This window comes from Mytilus californianus, unplaced genomic scaffold (assembly GCF_021869535.1).
Source record: "Mytilus californianus isolate M0D057914Y unplaced genomic scaffold, xbMytCali1.0.p SCAF_3, whole genome shotgun sequence".
In the NCBI taxonomy this organism is placed as follows: domain Eukaryota; kingdom Metazoa; phylum Mollusca; class Bivalvia; order Mytilida; family Mytilidae; genus Mytilus; species Mytilus californianus.
The window spans coordinates 17733204-17754204 of record NW_026262679.1 but is presented as its reverse complement, the minus strand read 5'-3'; the positions used below and the strand labels follow the sequence as shown (position 1 = coordinate 17754204).

The window sequence follows — 21001 nt, the reverse complement described above, 5'->3', positions numbered from 1 at the left end:
TTACAAATACAAACAAGTAATGCCCTATATATATTAACTTCCAGCTTCTCAAGTAATAACTTGACTAATGCATACCAGCAATGCATTCTAACATGAGAAACACAAAAGTGTATTTTATAGAAGACATCAACACCATTTGCACAATATGAAATGGTAGGGAAACAGACTTGTCAATTTTATTGTTATTTCCTTTGACTGATTCAATGTAGACAAGAACTATCTTTTGTCTTTCTATTTCATAACTGTTTGGACTTCATACATTGACCTCTAGAAGCCTCTCTTTCTGTTTTTTCTATTGGCTATTTTCTCATCCCTATTTCCCTGCATTCAAATCTTTTCAAATCTTAAATATTAAGCTATAAGTTAGCAGGAATTAAAGACGTAAATCAAGTTTTCATTTTATTGCTGAATTTTAAATTAAATTAAATTATATTCATACACATTCAATAAAATATCACTACATATATTTGTGCACTAATCCATCAAGATAAATCAATTATTTCTATAAGTTATGGAATTCCTTTTAAAATCTAACACAGATACACAATAACAGCAAGGACAAAACAAAACAAATCTAATATATAACAGTATGAATATACAGCTATGTAATAACCTTATGGAGAGCTATATGATAGCATGGAAAAACAGCTATGTAATAACCTTATGGAGAGCTATATGATAGCATGGAAAAACAGCTATGTAAGAACAGCATGGACATAACAAATAGGTTTATCACCAACACAACAGATATCACAAATGTAGATATAAAGTTGGATTTTCTTATGACTAAGGTTATGGAAACTATTGTTCAAATCTAGAGCGATAAAGCAGGTTTTAATTTTAGAGGTATGAAATACTTTTAGCTTTGCACAAAATACTGGATACATTTATAGATTTGGAGATATTATTGTAGAGCAAACTTAAATCCCTGTAGAACATAAGTTCGGCTGCAATTATCACTGTTATTGCATGCAGTAAAACATCACATTTTATATTAAGAGTTGACATCTTCGTAATCATCATGCCATTTTAAAGTTTTTCCATACAATAAAAGGGTTATTGGATGAATTTTGGTAAATAATATCACTGGTCAAAAATTGACTGCACTTGTCACTTACTGAAATAGAATACTTTACTTAGGACAATATGCACCAATATTTATGCAATAACCAAAACCGTATGTATTTATTTAGTTATCCCTCTTTCTTGTTTAATAAAGTTTATTTTTCAGTACAAATTACTAGTTATATGATGACCACATGATAAACTTGCTGTTATATATAGTTCAGCATGGGTAACTTGTTAATGCATCAGAATAAACCTGCTGATATATATAGTTCAGCATGGGTAACTTGTTAATGCATCAGAATAAACCTGCTGATATATATAGTTCAGCATGGGTAACTTGTTAATGCATCAGAATAAACCTGCTGATATATATAGTTCAGAATGGGTAACTTGTTAATGTATCAGAATAAACTTTCTGATATATATAGTTCAGCATGGGTAACTTGTTAATGCATCAGAATAAATTTGCTGTTATATATGCAAGTAAAGAATGGGTAACTCATTAATACAAATATGAAATTTGAGAATTTTCTCACAACGAATTTGACAATAAACACATATAATATAAATATATTGGAAACATTTCAAATCTGAATTAAAATTTTTTGAATTTAAAAGATTTATATTGAACAAATTATCACACAGTCATTCTAAAGACAGTAGATTCAAAAAATGATATTTAATATCATGTACTAAGTTACCCTTTCAAACAATAATACAACATAAGTCATTCATACATAAAATGACAATGAAATAAATTAAAACAATATTTACACTTCTGTACAATTTTATCTTCCACTCCCAACCTGTAAACCATGGCTCTATTTACAAGGTTTTTGGGAAAGCTGCTTATTCATGCAAGAATTGATGTAGGGAAGGACAGAAATGTAATTAATTTCATTGATTCATTTGAAGAACTGATCTATTGAAACCATACTGCATCTAACCATTGTTGAAGAATTTATTTTAAATGTTTCAAAGTAGCTATATAGGACAACACATACACAATGCATTAATTCAAAATTTTCTGATACATACAAATATAATAGTTATCATAATTACGTGTATATCATAATATCGACATTATAATAGCTATATATACTCTTTCTGTACCGTGGGGTAATGGTTCCAGCTATATTAAACCTTTGATTTCTCCACACGCAATTGTTAAAAAGGACTTGTTACAATGCCAACAAAAGATTTTCGATTTTATCCTTTACATAAAATTATATTTAACATTTATAGAACAAAAGATCAAGCAAATCCGTAATAATAACAGTAACAGTAATAAGTACATATTAATAATCACATCACCTATAGTTTTTTCCTCATTGTGCGAAGTTTAGAAATGATATATATAGTATTTACTGTCAGAGTTGAATTTGAACGTTCACAACAGTGACATTTGTCCATTAAATCCTAGGCCTGTCTTATTGAGAGTCAATATAAAAGAATAGAAGTAACCTGAATGAAAACTGGTACCCTCTAATTCACCATCAAGAAGTATCTTCTCTCTTTCACGACATTGGAACATGACTCATGGACAGAATGGGAGATAGATATACCAGTACAGAGTATTTTCAACAAGCATTCTGAGAGTATTGCATGGCAATACATAGTCCCCTACCAGGTAAAAATTCATTTTACTGGAACAAAATGCTAACTTGTTCTATAACTTGTCATGGTGTAAACAAAAAGTAAATATCATGTCAATATCTTCAAGCATGACTAAAAACAGTGTGGAAAACTGATTATATGAGTGAAAAAAACATTAGATATGATTAATAGTTCTCTAAAATTAGATATGATGTAATACAGTGTATATCTATTTTCAAATTATAATCAAATATAATTAATAGTTCCAAATATTTTTTCTTTCATTTGTCACAAATAATATAGATTTGTAACTTATCTATAAAATGTCAACAACTTTTATCTACACAATGTAATGTATTGAAATATATACATTAATAAAAATAGATTATTATCTAATTAAAGGATTTCTCTTCATAATTTTGTTTTATATATATAGCATTCAGAAAATTAGTTTATAATAAATAACAAACAAACCTGCCAAAAAATTCTTCAAGTAATTAAACAGAGAATGTCTTTAAAAAAATGAGTTATCTCCCTTTGTACAGAAATATGGTTTAACATAGTACTCTTACATTAGATATGGTCCAGAGTTATGGTCCATAACTCTGGACTAAATCATCAAAACGAAACAAAATTCGAACTTGATCTATAACTTGTCATGATAAAACTATATACCACATATCAAATCAATATCTTCAAGAACGAAGAAAAAAAGTGTGGAAAGCTGATTTACCGGACTGACGGATGGACAGACGGACAGATGAACAGACGGACAGACAGATGGAGTGCAAACCTAAAGTCCCCTTCGACTTCGTCGATAGGGGACTAATAAACTTTTTGTTTTCCGGGCTACCATTCAAAACCAATCCCTGGCTTCCTCTAGAAGGCAGAGTAAATATATGTTTTTGGAAAACACCTATGGTCTGCAAGGACACTATTGCCATCATATGCTTAGGTGATGCTAAGAGCCACACAATCAATAAGTATTATCTTTGACATCTAATTGTTCTCATAATTTAAATATTTTACTGGGACATTTAAACAGCAATGTTTGGTTTTTGATTACAAAATGCTCTAAATATACATGTACACCATTTAGGTCTAATAAATATTCAGATAGTCTTTCAAATTATGAATTACACAATTGTGATGTTAAGTCAAAAAGGTGCGAACCTTGGGTCATTTCCATAAGAAAGTCAGAAATAGTTTTAATTTGTATTATGCCTGAAAAATTGAGAAGCTTCTAAAGATATGCCACAATGCATATTTCTTATTATGAAGTCTTGTTTGATGAAGATAAGCAAATATATTCAGTATATATACTGAAGACTAGAAAGCTCTGAATATCAGTGATCTATTATATGCTAAGATGTCCAATATCTAACAATGGAATCTCTTTCTGGAAGGGCTCTAAACTTCATTGATCCATCAACACCACATGAGAAGAGATGATGTCCTGGACTAACAGCCACCTGCGTCACTCCTGATGCTGACCCCATGTTTCTGAAGAATGTACTTTTGCTATGTTCTCCTTGGAATGATAAAATCAATTGATGTGCATCTAATGCCCAAATCTAAAAATAAACAATACATATCAATGGTTACTTCAATGTACACATGTATGGAAGAGAACGAACCATTGTCCCTTTTTAAATCTAGAGACATTTCAGTTGTGCTGGTAAAGGATTAACACAGAACTCCCCCCCCCCCCCCCCCACTTTAAATAAGCAAACATCAATTCATCAATCAATAAATAAAATGAGATTTAGGATTTATGTCTACATTGTATATCTTAGTGTTCTGTATAAATGAAGTAGATGGGAATGTGTCATAAGGTGTACCTTGAGAAACCTTCATGAAACCGCATTTTAATTTTTTTCTTCTTTGCAGTAACAAAGAGAAGTATTACACAGAGTAAATTACATGAACAAATTCATTCCTCAAAACAAGAATTGGAAAATCAACTAAGAAACATTACATGATAACATTCACTAATTTAACTCTTGGGACATGTAAGCAACCAGATTGGTTCTTTCTGAAGTCAAACCAGTCCAATATCTGAGGTAGTTTTATAAAAGAGGGACGAAAGATACCAGAGGGACAGTCAAACTCATAGATCGAAAACAAACTGACAACGCCATGGCCAAAAATAAAAAGACAAACAGACAAATAATAGTACAGATGACACAACATAGAAAACTAAAGACTAAGCAACACGAACCCCACCAAAAACTGGGGGTGATCTCAGGTGCTCCGGAAGGGTAAGCAGATCCTGCTCCACATGTGGCACCCGTCGTGTTGCTTATGTTATTACAAATCCGGTAAATAGTCTAATTCGGTAAGTCACATTCGTGAAAAGGGAAGGGTATTGTAGTTATGACATAAGGAACATATCCGATATCATCTGTGAAATGGTTATTCCATAACGGTCAACCAACTCGTGATGGCGTCCGTAAAATTTACGAAGGGATGATTTCAACTTCACCATTTGGAACTCTTGGTTTAATAGCTTCCTTGTGAGCAGCAATCCTCTATCAAGGAAATCATGATAGGAAACACAAGCCTGGGAATATCGTATCAATTGGGAGATATATACTCCGTATGCAGGCGCTGCTGGAATGTTGCTACATAGAAATGGAAAGTTCACAATTGGGAAGCTAAAATCATCTCTTTTGTCGTAAAGTTTTGTTTTCAACCTACCCTCATTGTCAATTTCTAGATGTAAGTCAAGATATGAGGCAGACTTAACTGTATCTGTAGTATCCTTTATCTCTAGTTCGATGGGATAGATTTGTTCAATATAGTCACCAAATTTTGTATTATTTAGTGAGAGAACATCATCTATATAGCGGAACGTAGAGTGAGAGAACATCATCTATATAGCGGAAGGTATAAGTTATGATTGATATATATTCTTACTTTTAATTTTTTACATGTCTGTTACTAATTCTACAATCAAGAGGAACTTTTTTTTTGTGATGTGAAAACCTATTTAAGTTTCACTATTTCACTGAAATGTATAACTGGTTTTATCTGCATGGATGATAAAACAGCTTTAAAGTTCTGGTAGTCTATTCAGGACATTGTATAATCTCAGATAAATATATTTACTGCAAAAATACAGTGGATGCTTTGAACCATAAGTATTTCTTACAGACATATAGACAGATACACAATGCACCTGCAGTCTACATAGAAAAAATAACACACAATGCACCTGCAGTCTACATAGAAAAAATAACAAAGTACCGGTATGAACTCACAAATAACTCTTAAATTTGTTTAATTTTTTTTCTTTGCATGAGAGTTTTTAGTTTTAACAGTTTAGATTTTATAAATGAGAATGTTAATGACACTATCGATACCACAGAGTAAACAAATTTGTTTTTAAAGTCAGCTAGCTATAGGAAATTGTATTTGTTACATACTGTTCAGTAATGTTGTCTATAAACATGTTTATGTGACAAACAAATTTAAATCTTAAACCAATAACCTATAACAATTATTGCTTAAATCTTTGACCTTTACTGCTTTAAAAATAAAACTTTGGCTATTTTCAGCATTGACTAATGTATATATAGACATTGAAAAAAGTAACCATATAGGTCTCAATGGGGTTTCATATTAATTTCCAGTGTCAAATTCTAACAAATAGAAGATTTCCGCATTTCTAATGGCCTAATAAATTCTGTATGCATTAAAATCTATAACTGTGCTCTGACTAAATTCTCCAGTCAAGGAAAAATTCCAAAAAAACACCACACGATCCACTAACATGATATCAAGTTTTCATGCAAAGAAAGTAAATAAAGTCATCAAAGATACCAGGATTGAAATTGTGAACGCCAGACGCGCGTTTCGTCTACAAAAGACTCATCAGTCACGCTCAAGTAAAAAAAAGTTAAAAAGGCCAAATAAAGAACGAAGTTGTAACCAATCAATCAATTTGGGGTGAATGTAAAAATGAAGGGATAGCAAGAATTTTAAAACTCCAAAAAAGGGCAGCAAGATTAATTCTAGATGCAGATCCTTTATCCCCCTCAGCCCCCTTATTTAAAAAACTTGGGTGGATGACAGTTGACAATAGAATAAAATACCACAAATATTTACTTCTATATAAATGTATGCGTATGGAAGCACCAATGTACCTAGTTCAAAAGTTTAAACTGAAATCAGATAATAATCCTTACTCCCTGAGAGGCGTCACTCAAGGTAATCTGATAGTTCCTAAGCCAAAAGCTGAGCTATTTAAGAAATCTTTTGTTTATTCTGGATCAGTGTTATGGAATGGACTACCACACAAAATGCGTAAAGCTCAAAACACTTATACTTTTAAACAAAGTATCAAGAAGTACTTAACACAGTCCTGATAAGATTATATTTTCTACAATGTATTTGTATATTTCTTTTATTTATATTTGTATTTGATTTTTTGAGTACATGTACATCTTGAACAGCCTTATATCTTATCATGTTAGTAATATTACATTGAACTAATTGACTGTAAATTAACTTTGTGTAAATATCTGTTTTTGATTGTATTGTAATTTGTATGTGAGGGCCTCAGGGAAGATTAGTTTATTGTAACTAACTGAGTTTACCCTCTTTAAATAAAGAATTTATTATTATTATTATTATAAACCAGAACTACTCTGGCGCTGAAGAACTTGTTCACATTAGACAGGTGTTCCATTTTTACAGGTTAAATATGATCTTCTGATAAATCTGGGTCTACATCTGTCATAGTCTTTACAACTCCTGTTTAGTATTAACTTTGAAAAAAAACCAAATTGGACTTGCAAAAAAATGATGGAAGCCATTTATATTTTGCTTGATAATATTCATGTTCGTTCAGTAGATAAAGTACACTGAGGGATACTAACTGTGCACCTCTTATTGCAGATTTATTTCTTAACTGTTTATATGAATCCAAATTTATGGCAAAGCTTCATATAGACAGCACTTTATAGATATTTTCAACAATTATACAAGCTGATATCAAGATGATATATTCTCCGTAAACAATCAAGACTTTTCTAAATAAACAAGAGGCTCTCAAGAGCCTGAATCGCTCACCTGTATTTTCAGAGGAGAAGATTTTTAAATGTTAGCAAACTTGATGAACAATTGTGTAAAATTGTCTTTAAAGGGCAATAACTCCTTAAGGGGTCAATTGACAGTTTTGGTCATATTCACTTTTTTGTAGATCTTACTTTGCTGAACATTATTGCTGCTTACATTTTATATATATCATAATATTCAAAATAATAACAAAAAACTGCAAAATTTTGTTAAAACCACCAATTCGGCGGCAGCAACCCAACAATGGGTTGTTCCAATAGTCTGATAATTTCAGGGCCCATAGATCTTGACCAATTAAACAATTTTACCCCATGTCACATTTGCTCTAAAAGATTTAGTTTTTGAGATATAAGCCAAAAACTTCATTTGACCCCTATGTTCTATTTTTAGCCATGGCGGCCATGTTTGTCGATGGATCAAAACTTCGGATACAATTTATAAACTAGATACCCTAAGGAACATTTAGTTAAAGTTTGAAGGTATTTGGCCCAGTAGTTTCAGAGGAGAAGATTTTTGAAATAGTTTACGACGACAGACATCGACGACAGACGACGGATGACGATGGACGCCAAGTGATGGCATAAGCTCACATGGGGTCCAAAGGGCCCCTCTGAGCTAAAAATGAAATAAATCCATCTGAACTCAATTCTTATTCAATCTAACTTTAATGGTGACCGACATCCTTTTTTAACCTTGATATTAGAATTTCACAAGGTAATTTCCATACCAAATTTATAATAAATGTGGCAACCTGTCCTTCATTGATCGTGAAGGTTTGTAGGCTTTATCTTATGACATGTACATTTCTCTGTTGGTTTTATATTAATTTTTTTCCTTACAAATATAGAGATTTACTGAGGAAGTCTGATTGCAGGAATTTAATCAAAAGTGGTTTTAGTATCCATCTTTTTATGGTAATGATGCTAATGAAGCTAAAAAAAATTAAAAATGTCCTTCAAATGTGTCTCCTTGACTTAATCGACATACTAATAGGATTATAATTATACTGCTGGTCACTGTCAGGTATATTTGGGATGAATAAAGATTTGCTTATTTATGGTTTGAAGCAAAAATTAAATATTTCTTTCATTTTTCTGTCTAGTTTGCTGTTGGTATTGCAAGAGATCAAGTTTTCCTGTACTAATCAGCAGGTTAAATCCTTTGAGATTGTCTTCAGTAACTGAGAGCATTGTTTAATACAGTATAACTTGTTGTTCATTTGGAAATAAGTTTCCATACCATTATTTTAAAGTTGAGTGCTTTTCACGTACCAGTATTTATGTTATTTTGTGTAAGGTTTGTAAATCTCATTGAAATTTAAAAAAAAGGAGAAGGTTGAGATCTTAAATAACAAGTTTGACCCCGCTACATTTCATGGGCCTGTCACAAGTCAGTAATAGTAGAATGTAATATCTTTATATTTTCTATTATTTGGAGAATTGAGTATTAATGGAAGATCTTTAATTGTATCTCTTTAACTTAATCTATAGACTCATAACTTTAGAGTTTGACATTCTGTATGGACACATGTCTATTGTTAAAGACTGTATATGTTGTATGAAGATTTAATACGTGTATTAATTGAATGATCAAATAATTGTAAAATAAATGGGGAATGTGTCCATGGGACACAGATAATGCCCCGCTTGCAAATAACGTTATAAAGGGACATAACTAAAGAACCATAGAAGTAATGCTACCCAAATTTGTACTTGATCTGAGTTTTGTGCTACCCGGTAATATGCATTGTGTATAAGTTTCAAAACATTTGGTTGAGGCAAACTTACGTAGGAGAACAGAAAGGAAAAATTCAGCATTTTGTCAAATTATAAAGGGGCATAACTCTAGTACGGTAATAGTGACGCCACCAAATTTCAAATGTTTTGTGATAATAAGCATTGTGTATAAGTTTCATAACATTTTGTTGAGGCAAACTAAAGTTAGAGAACGGAAACGAAAAATTCAGCTATTTTTCTATTTGTAAAGGGGCATAACTCTAGAACGATACACGTGACGCCATCAAAATTCTAAATTGATCTGTGTTTTGTAGTAATATTCATTGTGTATAAGATTCATAATATTTTGTTGAGGAAAACTAAAGTAAGAGAACGGAAACGAAAAATTCAGCAATTTTTCTATTTGTAAAGGGGCATAACTCTTAAACGGTAAAAGTGACGCCACCAAAATTCAATCTTAATCTGTATTTTGTAGTAATGAGCATTGTGTATAAGTTTCATAACATTTGGTTGAGGCAAACTAAAGTAAGAGAACGAAAACCAATTTTGGGACGTATGGACGTACATACGGTCAGATGGATGGACAGACGGACGTATAGACGGACAATGGTAAAGCTTAATGCCCCCTCCGCTACGGCGGGGGCATAAAAATTTAAATGTTTCTTGAATTACACTCTAGTTATTTTGAGACATTAAAAAAAATTCTTGTTTTTCCCTATTGAAGTCCCAAAACTCTGGAAGGACAAAAGTGAAAATCGTCAAAAGGTTATTATACAAATAATATTTTTCAGGATAATTCCGAATCATGCTGAGTTTATTTTTAGTAATATTTGCAGTTTGGTAGCTATTGTGTGATATACTGAAAAAAGCAGTTAGTTTCTACATAAATATGTTTACAGTGGTACTACATAAAGTTCAATTAATAGGAAGTAAACTGTTTGTACATCAACACTATATTACATGTTGTAGATCACGGTTATAAAGTGTAATTTTCATTTATTAGCACTGGGTTAATGTTGTTGCTGGTGGGCAAATAGTGGAGGAGGGTTTCATAAGCTTAGTTGTCAGTGCTTCTGTAGTTATCTGATTTAAAACGAACTTTTCTTGAATCATCCTTGATAAATTTAGAAATTATTAGGAAACTAAAGTTCCAACTCCCTCAGTGAAAGGTTAGCTTGAGTGGATTTGACGATTATTTTTACGTCCCTTTTGGTTATTAATTATTTGATTTCAAAGGTTTGGGCATGATTAAGATAAATCCATACCAAATATCATTGACTTACAGTGGTTTCCCTTAAACTGACCTTATCACAAACTATAAATACACTGACACCACCAGAAATAGCACAAGTAAGTCTTGATGATCCAAGGAGACTGTATGGCTCAACTGGTATATGTGCATATAATAGATGAATTGTACTGAATAAAAACTGTATGGGTCAAAATCTCATCTTACTAATCATTTCTTGTAGACAAAATTTGTTCATCTATCCATTATAATTTTCAAGATAATAGGCAAAAATAAACATAGTGGTTTTAAATTGTGATTTAGGGGCAACAAAGTACATTTTTATATCAATCATATGACATATTTGTAGATCTTATGTTGCTGATCTTATTTACTGTTTAACGTTTGTCTGAATCTTTGGCAAAACTTTGAAGGGACAAAAGTGAAAATTGTCAAAAGGTTAAAATATAGTTAACGTAACAGTACCTGAATTGTACCGAGTACCCAATTGCCACCCATTTCCCCTAAAAAGCAGCTGAAATCTTACAGGTTTTCTTATAGACTAAAAAATTTATATTTTCATAATTTGTCATTATGCACGTCTTTCAACATACTGTAAATTCAGAAATTATTGCGTGCATTTATTATTGCGATTTTGTCATTTTTGACTAAAATGCGATTATAATTTTTGCGATATTGAGAAAAATCCTGTTGAATTCATATAAAAAATTTCAAAATGCGAGTTTAAATTATTGCGATTATAACCCTGTCGCATTTTTCGCAATAATAAAAACATCGCAATAATTTCTGAATTTACAGTAGCTAAGTACATTTAAATGTACACAAAACAGTCACATTAAATACATATCACCAGATGAAGTATCCATTGAGAAAAAAAGCAAAATCTATGGAAACGTAGAATGCGACGTCCACAAAAAGTCTTCTTTTAAAAATGAAGAATAAAAATTTGTCACAGGCAACCATTTCTTATAAAATGCATAGTAAGCATGGACTATTGTCAAATTGTTCTAAAAATGTGGAAAAATAAATCAAAACATTAGTTATTCGATTCTTACAGATGTGAATATAAGCATGGATGCAATTTAGGAACTCCTCAATACAGAATCTCATTCAATATGGATTCAAAATTAATTTTGTGGAACTATATAGTAAATAAGGATACATCTACAAAATAAACACAGAATGGAAACTTTTGTCTGTTTCATAAATTTTTCCATTTTCAATATCAAACTTTGGGACAACATAGAAAATAACAGATTCGGACATTTTCCAAAAATGGACAATAAAAGGGTGAAGGTTTGGTACCATTAAAACGTTTAAACCCGCTGCATTTGTTTGCACCTGTCCTAAGTCAGGAATCTGATGTTCAGTAGTTGTCGTTTGTTGATGTGGTTCATAAGTGTTTCTCGTTTTTTATATAGATTAGACCGTTGGTTTTCCCGTTTGAATGATTTTACACTAGTAATTTTTTGGGGCCCTTTATAGCTTACTGTTCGGTGTGAGCCAAGGCTCCGTGTTGAAGACCGTACTGTGACCTATAATGGTTTACGTTTATAAATTTTTACTTGGATGGAGAGTTGTCTCATTGGCACTCATACCACATCTTCTTATATCTAATAATTAACTGTTTTATAATAAAATATATCCAACCAACTAAAGGTATGGGAAATGCCAGACTTATCAATGTTTTACCTATTAGTAACTAATTAAACAATATCTCATGTAAATATGAATGAAAGGAGATGTTAGATATACATCAGTTAGACAAGCAACCCAATGACATAAAAGTCCATAAGATATTCAATTGTCACATAGAGAGGGATAGTTAATGCAGGCAACTTATCTGTATTACATTGGGTGTTATTCAATGTGGAATAAATTGTTTTGTTTCCTGTACCAAATGCAACGAAGAAGAAAAATATGTACTTTTTATTCAATAATCAAATGTCTGCTTGTGAAACAGCATCAACACGTTAGTTTAACAAATGACAACAAAAAACATCCACTTTCATTGAAATCAATTCAGGCTGGAGATGGTCACGTGCAATTTTAATAATGTCATAGAGACACACAAAACAGTTCAATCTCATAAAGAAAGTGTTATGATAATTAGGATATAGTTTTACAAATAATATTTTTTTCAGGATGAAGTTTATAAATCCCTGCTGAGTTTATTTTAAGTAACATTTGTAGTTTGAAAAACAGTTTGGTTCCACATAAATATGTTTACAGAATTGAAGTACTACCTAAAGTTCAATTAATAGGAATTGAAATGTTTGTCAAAACATTACAATACATCTTGTAGATAAGTTTTATAAGGTGTTATTTTTATTTATTATATACTTAGTAGTGTTAAAATACAAGTTAATTGTATGTGTAATACAATCAATGACAATCATGCTGTATCAGACATCTGTGATGATATTAATATCAGTCATGGTTACAATGGCTATATCAAACCCCTAATCTGTATGATGTCATGTAATTAATATCAGTCATGGTTACAATGGCTATATCAAACCCCTAATCTGTATGTTGTCATGTAATTAATATCAGTCATGGTTACAAAGGCTATATCAAACCCCTAATCTGTATGATGTCATGTAATTAATATCAGTCATGGTTACAAAGGCTATATCAAACCCCTAATCTGTATGATGTCATGTAATTGATATCAGTCATGGTTACAAAGGCTATATCAAACCCCTAATCTGTATGATGTCATGTAATTAATATCAGTCATGGTTACAAAGGCTATATCAAACCCCTAATATGTATGATGTCATGTAATTAATATCAGTCATGGTTACAAAGGTTATATCAAACCCCTAATCTGTATGATATCATGTAATTAATATCAGTCATGGTTACAATGGCTATATCAAACCCCTAATCTGTATGATGTCATGTAATTAATATCAGTCATGGTTACAAAGGCTATATCAAACCCCTAATATGTATGATGTCATGTAATTAATATCAGTCATGGTTACAAAGGCTATATTAAATCCCTAATCTGTATGATGTCATGTAATTAATATCAGTCATCCTGGTTACAAAGGCTATATCAAATCCCTATTCTGTATGATGTCATGTAATTAATATCAGTCATGGTTACAAAGGTTATATCAAATCCCTATTCTGTATGATGTCATGTAATCAATATCAGTCATCCTGGTTACAAAGGCTTTATCAAACTCTTAATATGTATTAGGTCGTGTCTTGTAAAAACATCTAAATTAGTTGTTCTTGAGGTACATGTATATAATAAAGGGTATGATATGGATTTTCCAATATAATACACCCTATCAACCGTCAACTAATATTACCCTGAGCAGAGCTCTTGGAATTATATTGATGTCTCAGGTTGATACAAGTGTGATATAAAAAAGCCATATCATATTCTCTATTTATTAGCACTGGGTTGGTACTAATCTGGGCTTCAATACTCATTACTGACCTGATTTATATAACATCTTTTTTTAACTTCTCCCTCGATAAATTGAGAAATTATTAGAAAACTCCCTCGGTCAAAGATTTTACCTAGTTATTTTATTAGGTCTGTATGCAGGTCAAAAATAGTTCTGAAGATAATTCAATCATGCATTGTCCACCTGACAAGTTCCATTTTACCTTGACTTCTGGTTGAAAGTTCACAGCCCTTTATAATGTCTAATCTGCTCCAAAAGTTCAATTATTTTAGAGTAAAATTTAGAGTATCAACTAATGTTTAAAAGTGGCTGATGTTATTTCCTACGATTAACACATTGTAAATACAAGACTCAAATTAACGAACCTGTTAAAGAATGTGGGCTATGTAAACTATGTGTAAAGAACAGCCTTTTACAGTCAACTTATACCTACTGCCCAAACCAGTCCCGAAAAACTCAGCTGCAGTTGCCCACAGCTGTTGGGAAGAGAAAATAAATGCAAGTGGCAAAACAGTCACTTTTCCTAGAAAAACGTGATGAATATTTCATACAGGACCATTATGTGTTAGAAAATACAAATAATCGGAAAACAGGAAGTTGATAAGCCATAAATCTGAGAACACATTACTTGTAAAACATGTTCACATGAAGCCTGATAATAAATTTCTGGAAGTTCTTATTTGTAGTTCCCTAGAAAAATTAGGCAAAAAATTTCATACAAGGCTGTTATATGCGTTAGAATATACAAGTAATTTGTTAACAGGAAGTTGAGGATGGATCTGAAACCACATCACAAGGTAAAGCATGTTCACATGAAGACTGATAACAAATTTCAGGAAGATCTGATTTGTAGTTCTTGAGTAAAATGCAACATGGGATGGCCGGCCAGACAGAGGTAAAACAGTATACCCTTCCTTTGGAGTGGGGTATAAAAACATTCAGAATGTATATCAAATGTCTCTGCATGATGATTAGAATTACAGCATTTTCTAAAACCCTTTACAAATATCATGGATAATTTTGAATGAAGCATCAAAAATAGTATTATAGTGGCTTTTTTTCATTTTTAAGGATAATTTATCCATATACTTTGTCCATAGACCTACTTCATGACCAAATTTAAAGAGTACTATTATAGAACTCATATCCTCAAAACAAAATGATTGGCTTGAAGTAGGTTTTGAGTTTAAGGAATGAAGATTATTCCAGAAACCTAGGGTGTGCACACACATATCATATCAAACAGATTTTACAACTACTGGGTTGCTTCTGCTGCTCCTTCTGACTATAAATGCCTAAGGGTATCAGATGTCGACAGTTTCAAATAATGGGTTTTGTCTGTAAATGTCAAGTTCATAAAACTATGAAATGGACAAAAGCCAAGGTTGCAACTCCATGAGGAAAAGTTGACCTTAGATGATTCTAACTTTTCTGTTAAGAATCTCTTGGTTTAAGTGGTCTCCAAAGTTTTATATTTCATGTGTGTATACCTCATTGTAAATCTGTCTATTGTTGAAGACTGTATGTTGCCCTCTAGATGTCATTTGAATATTTTTGACAATGGGTTGGTTGTTACATTACTTTTTCTTCATAACTATAAAGGTTGTTTCAAAACATTGTGTTGTGCACATCACAATAATATATTTGTTTATTTGTCATATGAAGGACAAATATTCAGGACAGAGAACACATGCTGAGGTTATTTTTAGTAACATTAGTAGTTTGACATGTGATAAACTTGAGAGGAGAGCATAAAAACTATTTTCACATAAATATGTTTACCAGACAGTGGTTCATAAACTGCATTAAGTTCTATTAACAGGAAGTAAAACTGTTTCCAACAAAAACAAAATAACAATAGATTACAGATATTACATACATAAGGGACTTTGATATCAGGAAATATAAAGGGTACAACATTAATTGATTGATAGATAAGTGTTTAACGCCAATTTCAGCACTATTGTGCTTTTTTGTGGCGATCAGTTTTTATTGGTGGAGGAATTTGGAGTGCCCGACTTCATTCTTGCTAATAGAAAAATATAACTTTGCACTGTTATTTTGACTTGTCCAGTTTACTCCAGGGATACTGCCTCCTCAGTTAATACTTGATGCAGCCTTCTGAAAACCGTCACAAAGATAAACAAAACTCCATGCCCTTGGTAACTTACTTTGACATCTCCCTCTGATGACCCTGTCACAAAGATAAAACCTAACTCCACCCCTTTGTTACTTACTTTGACATCTCCCTCTGATGACCCTGTCACAAAGATAAACAAATCTCCACCCCCTTGGTTACTTACTTTGACATCTCCCTCTGGTGACCCTGTCACAAAGATAAACAAAACTCCACCCCCTTGGTTACTTACTTTGACATCTCCCTCTGGTGACCCTGTCACAAAGATAAACAAAACTCCACCCCCTTGGTTACTTACTTTGACATCTACCTCTGGTGACCCTGTCACAAAGATAAACAAAACTCCAACCCCTTGGTTACTTACTTTGACAACTACCTCTGATGACCCTGTCACAAAGTTAAACCAAACTCCACCCCTTTGTTACTTACTTTGACATCTCCCTCTGATGACCCTGTCACAAAGATAAACAAAACTCCACCCCCTTGGTTACTTACTTTGACATCTCCCTCTGGTGACCCTGTCACAAAGATAAACAAAACTCCACCCCCTTGGTTACTTACTTTGACATCTCCCTCTGGTGACCCTGTCACAAAGTTAAACTAAACTCCACCCCTTAGTTACTTACTTTGACTTCTCCCTCTGATGACCCTGTCACAAAGTTTAACCAAACTCCACCCCTTTGGTAACTTACTTTGACTTCTCCCTCTGATGACCCTGTCACAAAGTTAAACCAAACTCCACCCCTTTGGTAACTTACTTTGACATCTCCCTCTGATGACCCTGTCACAAAGTTAAACCAAACTCCACCCCTTTGTTACTTACTTTGACATCTCCCTCTGATGACCCTGTCACAAAGTTAAACCAAACTCCAACCCCTTGGTTACTTACTTTGACATCTCCCTCTGATGACCCTGTCACAAAGTTAAACCAAACTCCACCCCTTGGTTACTTACTTTGACATCTACCTCTGATGACCCTGTCACAAAGTTAAACCAAACTCCATCCCCTTGGTTACTTACTTTGACATCTACCTCTGATGACCCTGTCACAAAGTTAAACCAAACTCCACCCCCTTGGTTACTTACTTTGACATCTACCTCTGATGACCCTGTCACAAGTTAAACCAAACTCCACCCCTTTGTTACTTACTTTAACATCTCCCTCTGATGACCCTGTCACAAAGATAAAACCTAACTCCACCCCTTTGTTACTTACTTTGACATCTCCCTCTGATGACCCTGTCACAAAGTTAAACCAAACTCCAACCCCTTGGTTACTTACTTTGACATCTCCCTCTGATGACCCTGTCACAAAGTTAAACCAAACTCCACCCCTTGGTTACTTACTTTGACATCTACCTCTGATGACCCTGTCACAAAGTTAAACCAAACTCCATCCCCTTGGTTACTTACTTTGACATCTCCCTCTGATGACCCTGTCACAAAGTTAAACCAAACTCCATCCCCTTGGTTACTTACTTTGACATCTCCCTCTGATGACCCTGTCACAAAGTTAAACCAAACTCCATCCCCTTGGTTACTTACTTTGACATCTCCCTCTGATGACCCTGTCACAAAGTTAAACCAAACTCCACCCCCTTGGTTACTTACTTTGACATCTACCTCTGATGACCCTGTCACAAAGTTAAACCAAACTCCATCCCCTTGGTTACTTACTTTGACATCTCCCTCTGATGACCCTGTCACAAGTTAAACCAAACTCCACCCCTTTGTTACTTACTTTAACATCTCCCTCTGATGACCCTGTCACAAAGATAAAACCTAACTCCACCCCCTCGATTACTTACTTTGACATCTCCCTCTGATGACCCTGTCACAAAGTAATCCTCTTCTAAATCTATTGCTAGACATCTTATTGATGCATCATGGGCCTGGAATGTATGGCGTAACTGTCGTTGACGAATATCAAAGATACAAATCTCTCCTTTCCTTCCACCACTGATCAGCAGTTGGTGATGAGGTGCATATACAAGGGCAGGACAGCCATGTTCATGACAAGTGAAAGCTGAAAAAAGGGTTTAATATGGTCGAACTATTTCTTGTTTCTTAAAATTCATTTTTCTTGAGGTAATTAAGAAATAAATGGGGAATGGATGCCCCCGCTTGAATGTAACTTTATTAAGGGATATTACTCAAGAACTGTAAAAGTGACGCTACCCAAATTTGTACTTGATCTGAGTTTTGTGGTAATGAGCATTGTTTATAAGTTTCATAACAATTAGTTGGGGCAAACTTAAGTTAGAGAACAGAAACAAAAAATTCAGCAATTTTTCCATTTGTAAAGGTGCATAGTTCTAGAACAGTAAAAGTGACACCACCAAAATTCGAACTTGATCTGTGTTTTGTGGTAACTAGCATTGTGTATAAGTTTCATTACATCTGGTAGAGGCAAACTAAAGTTAGAGAACGGAAACCAAAAATTCAGCAATTTTTCCATTTTTAAAGGGGCATATCTCTAGAATGGTAAGAGTGATGCCACTAAAATTCAAACTTGATCTGTGTTTTGTGGTGAATAGCATTGTGTATAAGTTTCATATTATTTGGTTGAGGCAAACTAAAGTTATAGATCGGAAACAAAAAATTCAGCAATTTTTCCATTTGTAAAGGGCATAACTCTAGAACAGTAAAAGTGACACCACCAAAATTCAAACTTGATCTGTGTTTTGTGGTAATAAGCATTGTGTATAAGTTTCATTACATTTGGTTGAGGCAAACTAAAGTTAAAGAACGGAAACCAATTTTGGGACGTACAGACGGACAAGGGTAAAACTTCATGCCCCCTCCGCTACGGCGGGGGCATAAAAAAGTAGAAAAGAAACACCTTTAGTGTTCTTAATGACAAAAAAAAATTTTGTTACACGTTACAGGAGAGATAAAAACAATACGATATATCATGATCAACTATTTATCCTTATTATGGACTGTCTACAATTGTGGTGTCAAATAATTATTTAAATGGTATGATAATAAGGAAAGTTTAATCAGGATTCTTCCTAGAAAATATAAATATTTCAAACATACCATGGACACAAGAACTTCTTGGTGGTAACAGTGTATCCCATAGACACACATTCCTACTCTCAGATGAGTGGCCACCAGTGGCTATCAAACTGGAAGATCCAACAAAGGCCACATCACTTGTTGTTTTGTTGTGGCACTTCAAGCTCTGAAATAACAATATTAACCATGTTAACAGTAGAAATTTATGTTTTCCTCTTAGAAAATAATCATAATACAGCAACTCTGTAGTTCAATTGTATACTAGATTCTTTCATCTTAGCTAGCCGCATTACAAGAAAAAAGTTAAACCTATTTTTGAATGGCATAAAAAGAACATCTGAAGTATGTATGTAATAATTGTCAATAGATCATTAACATTGAATAATAAATTTTCTCTTGAAATGTTGCCACAAATTTATTTAAATTGCATCTTGGTGAATATTACAATAGGTGCTACTTCCATCATAACTGTACTGGTTTTTGCTTGTCAAAGTTATTTTTTGATGAATTTAACAACAAAATATTCATTTATATTTTATGCTGGTAAATTTTCAATAAAATGTCTGTTGAAATGATCTTGTAATAAATCTTACCATGATTGGCTTGTTAAAGTTACTTCCAAGTCCAACCTGCCAGAGGCATACATCTCCTTCGCTGTCACTTACACAACACTTAAATTAAATGGAACATACAATTAATTCTTTCCTAAAATTTATCAATGAAAGGACGGCCAATGTTTGATAGATCCAAATAAAAACATGGCAATGTTTGATAGATCGAAGTAAAAATATGGCCAATGTTTGATAGATCGAAGAAAAAATATGGCCAATGTTTGATAAATCAAAGTAAGAATATGGCCAATGTTGATAGATGGAAGTAAAAATATGGCCAATGTCTGATAGATCAAAGTAAGAATATGGCCAATGTTTAATAGATGAAAGTAAAAATATGGCCAATGTTTGATAGATGGAAGTAAAAATATGGCCAATGTCTGATAGATTAAAGTAAGAATATGGCAATGTTTGATAGATCGAAGTAAGAATATGGCCAATGTTTGATAGATTGATGTGAAAAGATGGTTAATGTTTGATCAAATGAATGATTTACTTAATGCATGGCATAATTTTGTCTCCGTTCAATGCTTTATCTTTAGAGTTTCCAGTGAGCTTTGGTCATTAACCATTTAAAAAGTTTGGCTACTTCATGACTTTACAGTGACATCAAGAAACATCTGCACTAAAATTACTATTTTTTATGAAAAATTTAGCTATTCTTTAATAAGCAGAACATATACTGTACTTCTTTTAAAACAGATAAAATATGTTGGCAATAAAAGGTCTTTTTACCTTCTTTTTTTAACTATTCAACATTAATTTATAGTCTGTCATAAAAGGGATTTCCTTCTTTCATTGACAACATTAGTCCTACCTTGTTTCCTTGACTGCTAAACATAACTTTAGTGACTTTAGGGAAAGTTCCTGGCTGTCTAAGCATGGCTAATGGCTGAATATGACCCCATTCATACAATCTAACACTCCCATCTGTACTGCCTGTTAGATCTGTTAATACAAATATATGTCTACCATAAAAAGATATTAAAATCAGCAAAAATAAAGGAAACTATATAGTTCTTGACTACTGCCAGTTTGCTAGTATAATCAGTGCTTCAGGTTAGATTAAC

At 32.8% G+C, this 21001-nt stretch overlaps 1 protein-coding gene across 2 annotated transcripts in view; it reads right to left on the bottom strand.

The window, feature by feature from the left end:
• Positions 1 to 386: 386 nt before the first annotated feature.
• Positions 387 to 21001, bottom strand: part of LOC127734032 (dmX-like protein 2) — a 132442-nt gene continuing 111827 nt past the window's right edge. For both annotated transcript variants that reach the window (XM_052243591.1, XM_052243590.1), the window contains 7 exons: positions 20749 to 20879; positions 19914 to 19991; positions 19342 to 19486; positions 17659 to 18325; positions 17266 to 17397; positions 16466 to 16806; positions 387 to 4238 (listed from right to left, as the gene is read on the bottom strand). In XM_052243591.1, the coding sequence (XP_052099551.1) occupies positions 18042 to 18325; positions 19342 to 19486; positions 19914 to 19991; positions 20749 to 20879 (638 nt within the window). In that variant the 3' untranslated portion in view covers positions 387 to 4238; positions 16466 to 16806; positions 17266 to 17397; positions 17659 to 18041. The remainder of the gene's footprint in view (positions 4239 to 16465; positions 16807 to 17265; positions 17398 to 17658; positions 18326 to 19341; positions 19487 to 19913; positions 19992 to 20748; positions 20880 to 21001) is intronic.